This window comes from Triturus cristatus, chromosome 9 (assembly GCF_964204655.1).
Source record: "Triturus cristatus chromosome 9, aTriCri1.1, whole genome shotgun sequence".
In the NCBI taxonomy this organism is placed as follows: Eukaryota; Metazoa; Chordata; class Amphibia; order Caudata; family Salamandridae; genus Triturus; species Triturus cristatus.
The window spans coordinates 729,336,469-729,349,064 of record NC_140592.1 but is presented as its reverse complement, the minus strand read 5'-3'; the positions used below and the strand labels follow the sequence as shown (position 1 = coordinate 729,349,064).

General features: G+C 52.3%; 1 protein-coding gene across 2 annotated transcripts in view; it reads left to right on the top strand.

Moving 5' to 3' along the window:
- The window catches only part of SPINT2 (serine peptidase inhibitor, Kunitz type 2), a 282,081-nt gene that overhangs the window by 223,629 nt on the left and 45,856 nt on the right, over positions 1-12,596 (top strand). For both annotated transcript variants that reach the window (XM_085625939.1, XM_085625938.1), the window contains one exon: positions 8,935-8,985. In XM_085625939.1, coding sequence (XP_085482065.1) covers positions 8,935-8,985 — 51 coding nt within the window. The remainder of the gene's footprint in view (positions 1-8,934; positions 8,986-12,596) is intronic.

The window sequence follows — 12,596 nt, the reverse complement described above, 5'->3', positions numbered from 1 at the left end:
CTGTGCGATACAGTATCGAATGCGGCGCTGAGATCTAACAAAATCAGCGCCGCCGTCTGACCAGCATCCAACCTTGCACGGAGATGTTCCACCATCACCAGAAGGGCAGTCTCCGTGCTGTGACCAGCACGGAAGCCATTCTGTGTGGGATCGAGGGCATTGGACCGGGCTAGGTATTCAGACAGGGCCAGATTGACATGAGCCTCTGTCAACTTAGCTGGCCAGGGCAGCAGCGAGATGGGACGGTAACTTTCCGGCTTAGACGGGTCAAGAGATGGTTTTTTAATGATCGGGGACACCACCGCCTGCTTCCAACTGATGGGAACGACCCCAGTCTCTAAGGAGAGATTGACAAGAGAGCGTATAGCCACGCGCCCCACAAAAGTCTGATCTCGAAAGAGGGCAGGCCTCACTGGGTCGGATGGAGACCCAGATTTAACTTGCGTCGCAAGTTTGTCAAACCCTTCCAAAGTGAGGGGGGGGAAATGAAAGCAGAGCGGGCTGGTAAAGTGTCTCCTTAGGGCTACCCATCGCTATACCAGTGCTCGGGAAGGTCCGATATATAGACTGAACTTTTCCCAGGAAATAGGTAGCGAGGGATTCACAGTGTGTGACAGAACTCTCAACCGTAGAGATAGACCGCTTAGACATGAGATCTTTCACCGCCTTGAAGATGGCCTTCGACGGGTTAGTGCTATTCCGGAATTCCTCGGCATAAAATGCCGCTCGGGCACGACAAATGGCCCGGTGGTAGAGCTTGACGGACGCGACATATGTAGCTTTTAACTCAGCCCCATATGTCTTCTGCCAGGCCCTCTCCGCCCGTCTACAGGCTCCCTTCAGAGCGCGCAAAGCGTCGTCATACCAGGGGCTTGACACTCGAGGGTTGATCTTCGTTGTTACAACAGGTATCAAAACATCCAGAGCCCTAATGAGCCAAGAGCAGAAGAGATCGTACCCCTTCTCTACGTTGTTAAATGGGCCCAAAGGTTTCACAGACAGAAGATGGTAAAAGTCATCCAGCCTGAGTTTACTCCAGGGTCTCCTGGGTACCCGCTTGGCTGAAGAGGTGGAAATGTTGGTAGTCATAGGGCAATAAATGGATACCAAAGAATGGTCAGACCACTCTACAGGAGACACCGACGTGACTTTAGCCTCGGTCAAGTTGGTAAAAAAAGGGTCAAGAATATGTCCCCCGGAATGAGTAGGCTGGGAGACCAGCTGAAAAAGTTGAAAGGCCTCTAAGTCCATAAGAATACTACGTGCTGTCAGACAAGATGGAGCATCGAAATGCAAATTTAAATCGCCCAAGATGGAAAAATTAGCACAGTCGGTGACCAAGGTGGCGACAGTGTCTGGGAAAACATTCCTGAACGCCACATCACTGCCCGGCGGACGATACACCACCATCCCAGAGAGTGTAAATTCTGGGCTGACAGAGACTTTAAAAGAGGCACTTTCACAGCCAGCGATCTTAAGAATGGTCCACACACAGGAAAAACTAGATCTCACTATCAAAGCTATACCCCCCCCTCTGGATAGCCTATTCGCAGTATACATAGAGTAGCCGGGAGGGCAAACAATATTGGGAATGGCAGTGTCTGCTTCCTGAAGCCATGTTTCGGTTAAGGCTAAAATATCCGGGGTTTCGTCTTCAATCAGGTCGTACACATTTTGTTGATGTTTAAGAATCGACCTGACAAGATTCAAAATCCGCAGTGAGGGCGGTAGCCCCCTGTTGTGCCGAACGGCAGAGGGACAAAGCCGGGAAAGAAGCTGCGGGGGGTCAAGCGCCAAACCATTACAGGGACAGCGGTAGGGGCCACATAATGGATGAACGGGCTGTAGAATGCAATGACCGCTCGCCTTACCGATAGAGTACAGGCGCTCCCTGGAGTATGTATGCATGGCAACAGTGCTGGGTAGACGAGAGCAGGCCAGAGCCCGCCACGTCCCGCGCGTCCTTAGCGCGGACGGGCGCAGACGGGCCGGACTCTGGCACGACTCCGGCCACGCGAGGACACGCCCGCTGCGCGATCCCGCTGCGCTAGGGGAGGAGCATGAAATACGCGTTCCCCCGCTGGCGCATGCGCAATGCAGCGCTGTCCGATGTAATGGGCCACTCACCCCAGTGCAAGATGTCCGCCACCCTGGGAACCAACCCGCCAAGCGGCGGTGCGGGATACAATTAATGTGCAGGTAAGGGGCTGAGGTAGAGCAAGGGTCAAGCGACCTAAAATCAGTTCAAATTAAACGAAAATATGCAATAAAATGTAGCAGAGCAGCAAGCGCCGTCACGCTCCTGTCTGCAATGAGCTCCGTGTCAGGGGAGAGAGAACGGGGACTCGCGTTAAATACGCGTTCCCCCGCTGGCGCATGCGCAATGCAGCGCTGTCCGATGTAATGGGCCACTCACCCCAGTGCAAGATGTCCGCCACCCTGGGAACCAACCCGCCAAGCGGCGGTGCGGGATACAATTAATGTGCAGGTAAGGGGCTGAGGTAGAGCAAGGGTCAAGCGACCTAAAATCAATTCAAATTAAACGAAAATATTCAATAAAATGTAGCAGAGCAGCAAGCGCCGTCACGCTCCTGTCTGCAATGAGCTCCGTGTCAGGGGAGAGAGAACGGGGACTCGCGTTAAATTCGCGTTCCCCCGCTGGCGCATGCGCAATGCAGCGCTGTCCGATGTAATGGGCCACTCACCCCAGTGCAAGATGTCCGCCACCCTGGGAACCAACCCGCCAAGCGGCGGTGCGGGATACAATTAATGTGCAGGTAAGGGGCTGAGGTAGAGCAAGGGTCAAGCGACCTAAAATCAATTCAAATTAAACGAAAATATGCAATAAAATGTAGCAGAGCAGCAAGCGCCGTCACGCTCCTGTCTGCAATGAGCTCCGTCAGCTCCAGCTGTGCGGCTTGTGCATCAAGCCGAGTCAAGCGAGCAGTCTGTTCTGCCCGTTTCGTGTGGACCAGACCTCTGGTCACCGCACGCTAGGTGGCCTTAGCGGCTTCCCACAGTGTGTGCCTGCAGAGGGAATCCAGCCCTTGTTGGCAAAAAATGTTTCAGTTCTACTGCGAGCGTGTGCTTTATCTCCGTATCTTGCAAATACCATGTGTTGAGCCGCCAAACCGAACGTACCCCCCCTGGTGGTGTTTCCCAAGCGGAGAGAAATAGCGGAGTGGTCTGAGATTCCAGGTGGGAGAATAGAAACACCGGAGACCAGTTCGCAGTCTGTGGCGGGGAGGAGGATCCTGTCAATACGGGAGTGGGTATGATGAGCTGCTGATGTGAGTGTATGGTTTCCCACGGGGGTGCCAAATCCTCCAGGTGTCACATAGACCAAGGGCAGATGACCAATCTGATAGCGGTTTTGAACAGGTGAGGCGTGTTGAGGGGGGGGGGGGGGGGGTCACCCGTTGCATCGAGGTTCGGCTGCATTACCGCATTGAAGTCACCCCCAATTATTGTTTGACCTTGGGGCAGGGCAGAGATCACCTCCGTAAGGTGATGGAGAGTAGAGGAGAGCGTGGCTGGAGGGATGTACGTTGAAAGGAGGCTGAGGACCTGTCCCTCAAGCCTACCGGAGAGGGCCACATAGCGACCTTGTATGTCTGTCATCACGTGTATTGGGGTGAAGGGAAGACCTCGCCGAGTCAGTATAGCCACCCCCCCGGGAGCCTCTTGTGAAACGGAAGTGCCAGACCCTGTCAAACCCATAACAGGCAAGGAAGGAGCATTGGGTTCCCAGGAGGCAAGTCTCCTGAAGGAGGAGCATATCAGGCGCTTGGCGCTCCCGAGGACGGATATCTGTTTGATACGGTCCAGTAACCCATTGCCGTTCCATGACCAGATGTGGAGGGACCTACTGTGTGGGCATCTGGGAAGCAACTGGCATGGAGAAAAAGGATCTGGGGGAGGGGTCTAGGTCCCCAGTGAGGTAACTCATCGCGGCCTGGATAGGGAGATGTGGCTTGCGCATGATGATATACCCCTGTCAGTGTAGATGGCGTGTGCATGCGGTAGGCTGTCATAAAGAACAAAAAACATTGATGCAAACAAAGCTGCGAACAATAACTCGAACAGAGTCCAAACAAATAGAATCCGGAGGGCAACGGCCACCCCGCCCAACACTCCCCACCCTATACTTCCAAAGCATCTGTCGCCCCAATAGCAATAACAAAAGGCTACACAAATGGTTAGCAGGGCAGTTCGTGACGATGGTGATGGACCCTCCATATAGATGGATAACATGGTGTCAACATATTCATGCAAAATGCCCCAAGAGTTCCGACCCAGCTTCACTTCCACGGGACCTCACATTTAGAGTCCTGCCTCTTCACCAGACCCCCGGAGCGAGGGACTCAACCGATCTGAGTCAGAGAGGGCCAGGCGCAGCGTCGCAGCTGTGTCATGTCTATGGTTCAAGTCTTATCATTGAACTGGCGCAGCTGTGGTCATCCAGAACCGGAGGGACTCCAGAAGATAGCAGCAATTGGGACTCTGCCCCGGCGAACGTGACTGGTCCCCCCCCCCCCTCGCCACTCCCCTCTCTTACGGGACCGATAGTGCCTCCGCTGTGGTTTGGGGGGAGACTGGTGCAACTGAGGAGGGCCCGAAAAGGTAGGAGGGGAGGCAGGTTGGGTCCGTAGAGGCCGCTCTTCCGTGAGGCAGGTCCATGCCGCCTGCGGTGTTGAAGAGTGCCTTGTCCTGGAAAATGACTGAGGTGGGCCGGGAAGAGGAGCCCATAACGCAAACCCAGATTGCGGAGTTTTTGTTTGAAATCTGTGTGTGTACGACGTTGGGCCTGAACGTCTCTTGTGTAGTCCGTGAAAAGCATTATGGTATTGTTTTGATGTTTTAAGGGCCCGGGGGCTCGTGGCTCCCTTAGGATAGCGTCTCGGATGTTGCAGATCCGAATGATGGGACAGGGTGGAGTCCCGTGGGGAGGTTTGGCCTCCAGAGAGCGGTGCGCTCGCTCGATTGCGAACCATGGCGAGAGAGCGTCTTTGGGTATCCATGATCTGACCCAGGTCTCCACAAAGGTGTCCATGTGTCCCTGTTCGGCACCCTTGGAAAAACCTATGAGGTGCAGGTTGTTCCGGCCAGAACGGTTCTCAGCATCTTCAGCCCAGCGGTGCAGCTCCGATGTCTAAGTCTGCAGGCGGGCCACCTGAGTTTTCAACTGGCCCAATTCGTCTTCAGCGGTAAAGGCGTGCTTCTGCCTCAGACAAACTTTCCGTGGCGTTGCGGAGGTCCTGACATGAGGGCCACGTCAACCCGCACCTTGCTGATTTTGCCCTCCACGGATGCCTGAGAGGTGCAAATTGCCTTCAGGATAATCAAAAGGTGACCCCCCCCCCCCCCCCCCCCTCCCCTCCTGCTGCCTGAAATGGCCAAACCAGTGGGGGGACTGCCCGGATCTATGTGGGGTGAGCACCGTCGGGCCGACGAGAGGTGAGGGGAAATGGGGGGGTGGGGAGGGGGTAAGCAAGCCCGGTCTCGGCGCTCTATGAATGTGGCTGAACCCGCCCCACCCCGTGGGGTCTATGCAGGATAGAGGCAGCCTCCGAAGCAAGAGTCCAGGAGTAAGAACGGAGGCTATTCGGTCAAACAGCAGATCCGGGCGGGCACTCGAGCCAGGGCGCCAAGCGACCAGGTAAGGGAACGGGCCAGTAGTGGGAGCCTCGCACCACCAGACGTGTGCGGCCGGTGCAGGACTGTGACTGTGGGACCTCTGGGTACCCCACGCCGCCCAATGTGTGCGGCCGAGTTGAAGTGGCGGGTGTCAACCTCGGGTGCTATCCCAGGTGTCGCGCCACTCGGTGCCTGTGGCCAAAGCCTGTTGGTCAGGAGGCAACATCCCGCAAGGACCAAAATTCGCAGAGGGGCCAGCGTCTCAGCCACTAGTGCAGCAGGTGGCGCAGATTTGCAGAGGCCAGGTGGGAGTAGAGTAGGCGCGCCAGCACCCCAGGCCGTAGCGAACCATGCCAGGCCCTGACAGGAGGTATCAAGAACGCCCGGGGTTGTGACAGGGTGCAGCAGTTAGAGTGGATCTTGGGGGGGGGGGGGGGGGGGGGGGGGGGGGGGGGGGTGTTAGGAAACCCCCGTCGCAGGTGTCTTGCACTCACCCCATCTCACAGCAGGTTGCCACCACCAGGCCCAAAGCAGGAGATTAGGAGGTAGGGCAGGTCTTCGCAGCTCCAGAGCGGATCCAGAAGTCTCAGGACACTGGACCGGAGGACACAGCAGCGACCGATGGGGTTTCCTTACCCCAGGCCTCAAGGACAATCCGGTCAGGGCCCGCTCTTCAAGACTCTGGTGCGTGCAGTCGCAGCTCCACCGGCGGGGAAAACCGGGCTGCCTACCCGCGGCAGTCGGGAGACCAGGTCTGAGTTGGGTCCAGGCTCGAGTGGAGTGGCACGCAGCGGATCTCGTAGCCCTCTGCCGCCCCGCTCAGCGGCCGAGCCAGCAGCTGCAGGAAGCGAAGTCCATCGAAGCCCACACTACCCCGGAGTCCGGACCACAGAAGGCGGACCACGGCCAGGTAGGGCGCCTGCGGATACCTCTCTCGAGGGCACAGTCCAGGCAGAGTGTGTATCCCGGGTGGCGTAGTCCACCAGAGGGCCGCTAACACCAAGGCAGGGAGGGTGATGCAGGAGACTGAAGCTAGGGCTGCTAGGCCCGGAAGCCGGGCGCTGCCATCTTAGGGTCTCGGAGACAGTCACTCCGGATTCACACCTCAGCAGGTCGTGTTGCTGAAAATCTGAACGGAGTGGGGGGCCTCTCTGCCACTGTAGACACGACAGGGAAGCAGTGGAGATCGATGTGAGCACTGATGGCCGTGGATTACAAAACTGATGACGGAGGGGTCTGGAGCACTATCAAAGTGCGACTGCCATCTTGACGCTTTGGCCACTCTTTCCCCCCCCCCCCCCCCCCCCCCGCACCAATCTTGACGAGACTTTTTAATGCATTCGCAGTGCCAGGGTAGATTCCTACTGACATGCTGGCGGCATCTATAGTAGTCCTGCCCAAAACTGGGAAAGCTAAAACCCTGTGTAGCTCCTATCGCCCAGTGTCCTTCCGCAATGTGGACCTTAAGCTGTTCACAAGCATCTTAGCGGCAAGGCTAGGACGCTTGATGCCTGGTATAACTGAGCCGGATCAAGCGGAATTCATTCAAAATAGACAGAACAGTGACAACACCAAACTGATTCTCCACCTGTTCGATAAAGCTCACCGCATGCACATGGATGCTTTGCTTTTAACGGTCCACTTCAAAGGTGTTTGACTGGGTGGACTGGGACTTCCTAGGCCAAACCTTGATTCACTTCAGTTTGGGAGACCAATTCAGAGCATGGGTGACTAGTTGTTATAGCTCACCTACCGCTTCTATAGGGGTCAGTGTAATATCTTCTCAACCTTTCGCCATCCAACGAGGGACAAGGCAGGGATGCCCACTGTCACCCCTCTGATTTGCCTTCTACATCAATCCACTGAATTACACTAAACTAGTCCGACAGATTTCGAGGGAGCTGCAGAGATGGAAGCAGCATCACTTGTCCCTGATGGGAAGAGTAGCTGCGGTCAAGATGTCTATTCTCCCACAAGTTTTAGATCTGTTCCTGAAGTTGCTGGTCTGGCCACCAAAGAGGACACTTAACACGCTGCAATTTTTCTGGCCAGAGGCGCGTCCACGCATGCGGAAGGAGCTGGGGCATCGGAGACCAGAGGAGGGTGGCTTGGGGATTCCAGACTTGCTAGATTTTTTTAGGGCTGCCCAATTACGATACCTGGTGGAATGGAGTAGAACAGAATCTGAGAAGAGTTGGCTATTTCAAGACAGGGCATTAGCAAAACTCTCCCTGTGGAAGGTTCCCTTCCTGAAGAGGGTGGACCGGCCACAGAATCTTCAGGGCTCACCTATCACAAAAACGGTGCTGCAAGTTTGGGATGGGATAGCCAGTAGAAGGAAACTTACGACTTCACCCTCCCCGATGACTCCCCTATTCGAAAACAAGGAGTTTGTCCCGGGGCTCGATGGAAAGGTGTTTTAAACTTGGCAAGCTTTGGCTTACAAGGCGGCAAGCCATCTATTTGATATTGAGGGGATCCTACCGTTTTCACAACTAAGACAGGACTATACACTCCCAGAGAGGGAAAGGTTCCACTATATACAAATGAGACATTGGCTACTCCATCCAGACGTTCACCTGAAAGTCAACAGGAAAATGAGGAAATACGAGAAATGGCTGGTAGGTAAGCTTTGACCTGTTAAGGCCACTAATCCCCCCGCAGCCTACTGCTAGCCAGAAACGCTGGGGGAAAGAAATAGGAAGTGAGCTCGCAAGGAAGGAGTTTGGGGGAAATTTATTACAGGGCCAAACATAGGGCGTGAAACATGGCCAGCAAAGAAACGGCATTTAATATTGCCAAGTATTCAACCCTGACTGCAAAGCTTTTAAGAGAACAATACCTTGACCACTACCAAAGTCTTTACTTTCCCTGTGCTAAATGTGTGTTCCTTGAATTGATGTACCCGAATGTAGCCGATGTAATTGCTTTTAGGCTGTCATTGACTGTCAAATATTGTAGTGAGCCACAATCTACTCTGCCAATTAATCTGATGGTTGTCGAAATGAAAATGATTAGCGTACATGACTGCCTGATATTTCAGGAACTTTCGTGAGCTTTATAGATACATGTATGACCAATCTTACAATGTGTGTAATGTTTGAACTCCAGTTTGGTTGCTGCAGTTAATTGAAGTACCCTTGCTTCTATTGAAAAAACATAGCCTAAAGATTCATTAGTTACTCCCCCAAGGGTAACACCAAATTATATTTTTTACAAGAATACAGTGTTGCTGCTGGTCTTGTTTCTTGCTCTTCTCAAGGGACTTAATGGAGTTTGTATTTTTTTTTTTTGCAGATGAGCATGAAAACTTTGATCCCCTGCATCCGTTTCATCATTCAACTACAGGTATGCATAATTTCAGTTATTTTAGTCTGGTTCCTTTTAAAGCTTAAGTACTACTTGCATTTGCGCAAAGCTGGTTGACTAGGATCTAACCTGCTTCTATTTTGCTTAGGTAATTAATTTCGATTTCATGTAGGTGGTCTTGTTTTGGAGATAATTTCCATGATCAAAATTGACATGTGCAATTACACAAGTGCATTTTCATTGGTTAAATATTTTGCTCCACTATGTGCCACCTCCTGTGTGTTCTTGACAAGCTGCATTTCACTGCATCTCTATCTTTATTTGTGTAACTGGGCTACGTTCATATTAGGAAAAGACTTAATAAATATCATATGTGCTGTGTTTCTGACCAAACTATATTGCTCGTGTTTCAGTTGTAGAACATGGGTAAATCTGGTACACCCCAGATCTGCACATCATTCACTGATTTGTGATCATGCTCCTGTCTCACCTATTTAAACTTCATATGCTCTTTATTAATGTTCATGGACATCTGACAAGTATCTGAACACGTTGTTTAAATTAATAAAATACTGTAAACACTAATGGACATTTTTATTCGTCTAATTGGCATTAAAAATAGACCTAGTAAACGAGTCTGAAAATCACTAACTTTGACATTGACATTTATTGGCAGTTTAGCCATTCTCCTCTGAACGGATTCCCAAATGCAAGCTGTGCTTTTAGCTAAGTTTCATTTAATCAACTAGCTTTTTCCAGCTGGTTATTTTTATTCAGAGTTCTTAGAGTGTGGTCATCTTGTCAAATCTTATTTGTGTGGATTATTTATCCCTCTATCCTACAAGAGGAAGGTTTTCTTCAATTGTGAATTATACCCATCCTGGCACTTTGAAAGTCAATTGTGATGTGTGGGGAGACAGTGGGGGTTTGAATTTTCAGTATGTATACTTCATCTTGAGACCTTTATTGATGGTCAAATACTGAATCACTTTTGTAGGGTAGCGAGAACTTTAGCAAATAATTTTGAACAAAAAATAGCTGATCTTCAGTTTAAAACCTTTTTCAGTTTTTGTTCAAATAGACCTTAAATACCTAAATTGTAGTAGCTTTTTTTTCGGATAGAGACTTCTAGCTGTAGATTCCTTACCTTTTGAATATCCCAGGTGTCAGGCTGGATCCAGTATCTTTTGCGTGAGCAGTCTCCCTTGCGCACACCGACAAGTGACTCCATTCGGCTCTGCATAACATCGTTGGCATGGTATGACGTCGCGGTCACCCATATTGGTGCCAACCAGGCACGTGGACATCAGTTAGTGCTTCACATGCCAGTCAAGCGCTGATCTGGGTAGGACTACCCCTATGTTGCTTTTTAGCAGGTTTTTTCGCATTTTTGTCGACTTTAACATTTTTTCCATTGTGTCGAGGGATGTTTTCGAGGAAGACCGGGTTTAAACCATGTGGCGCCTGTCTCCGATCCCCCCTCTTTTGCCTTTTGGTGTCTTGAGCGCGACCATGAATCTAAGTCGTGCTCGGACTGTCGGGCCATGGCTCCAAAGGCCTTGCGGGAGCAGGCGATGAAGCTCCTTGCAGCCCTGCAGTCGACACCATCCAGCGAGACTCTGCGGAGATCCCGGTCCTGATCGAAGAAAAGGAGACTGCGGACTTCTACCGGAGCCCCAAGTCCTCTTCCTCCCACTCTAGGTCCTCACGACACTGGGAAGAGGCGCAAGAAGTCCAAGCAGACTTCATCTTCACCTCGGCTGTCGTCTCTCTACAAAAAAGGAAAGGAGCACTGACTCTCTAGGCACGGTTCTGCAGGGCCGGAGCCAACTTTGCACCTGCCTCCTTTTCCGGGAGCCAGAGTGACCCCAGCTCAAATCAGATTTTTTTTACGACGCCTTGTGGTGTGTATTTGAGTGAGCCGACACCTCTGATAAGCCTTTCAGGCCATACGGGGTCTGGTTTGGGCACATCTGATTCGACAGTTCCGGCCACGGCGCCGGTGGGGCCTCGGATCCCATTCCAGATGGTGGCGGTCGTGCCAGCGTGGCTTTCCCTACATCTGACCCGATGTCAGTGCCTATGGAACTGCCAGCGCCTGCCATTGGCATGCAGTCGCTAGACACAGATTCCGGCGCCGGTATAATCCAGGGGTTCTATGTTGATGCCTGAGCATTTTCTTGACGTTTCAGGCACAGGAGAGTAATGGGAGGGGTCTATGGACCCTTTAGAACTTTGGGATATGTCTGCAGAGCAGATGAACTGGTATGAGGAACTTTAAGAAACCAGTGGACTGGACACATCCCCAGATGCTGGCATGCTCTCTCCACCAACTGTGGCTATGGAGGAGAGGGCTTCTTATGCCCTGTTGGTAAGGAGGGGAGCTGAGGTCCTTTGACTGGAGTTGCCCTCTGTGCAGGTCTGGACTAATCTTCTGACTGAAGTGCTTCAGCCTGGGGCTTCCAGCTCTGAACCCGTTTTGCCCTTGAATGAGGCACTTACTTCCATCCTAGGATCTTGGGCCAAACCTAGCACAGGGGCTCCTGTCAATCGGACAATTGCATGCCGCCATTGCCCGGCTCCAATGACCCAAAATTCCTCAACCAGCACCCCACTCCTGAAAGCTTGGTGGCGCAGACTTCTACACCTCAGGGCGTGTTCTCGCCTGCCCCTCCGGACAGGGAATCCAATAGGCTGGAATCAATTGGGAAGATGTTTCCTTCCTCCATCCTGGCATTGCAGTCGGTGAATACTGGCTGCTTATTGGACCATTTCTGCCATTCCCTTTTGGAGACTGTTGTGCAAGTAATGGCACAGGTCAGTGAGGAGGCCTGAGCTGTGCGCTCTCAAGCAGTTAAGGATGTGAGAAATACAGCAAAATTCTCTATCAGGTGTGGACTTGACATGACTGATTCGCTGGGCAGAGTGTTTTAATCGACCGTGCCCTTACAGTATCACGCCCGGCTTAGAACGTCTGGCTTCTTGGGCGATGTGAGAAAGTGCCATCTTTCTTGCATGGTATGCCCCCACTTTTTGCTGAATGTACTTTGACTGAGTGTGCCCTGGGCTCCTGCCAATCAGGTGCCCAGGTCCTGTGTTTCTTCCCTAAAACTGCATTAAAACCTAAACCCAATTGGTATCTCTGGCCACATGTCAGCCCCTCGTAAATGGTACCATAGGTACCCAGGGCACTGTGACCATAGAAGGCCCCTAAGGGCTGCAGCACTTTTTGTGCTACCCTTAGAGGCCCTGCACCCAGACAGACAGACCCCCCCCCCCCCCCTCCCCTCTCTGCACGCTGAGTGTCTGGGTGCAGAACAAAACAGACGACATGGCACACATCCCTGTGTGCTATGCCCACAAACCACTGCACTGGCATACATCAGTCACCCCTCTAGCTGGGTGCCCTATGCCAGTGGTGAGGGTACAGGTGCAGGAGTCCTGTACCCCACAGTGCCCAGGTCCATTCCTGGGCCCTGTAAGTGCAGTGTTGACATTAAGAGTATATGGTGCTGGGAGGTCGACATTACTAACTCCACAGCACCATGATGGCTGCACTGAAGACTGAAGTCTGGTATCAAACTTCCTCAGTACATTAAACCCCCACTGATGCCAGTGTGGGATTTAATGTAAAATGCACAACAGAGGGC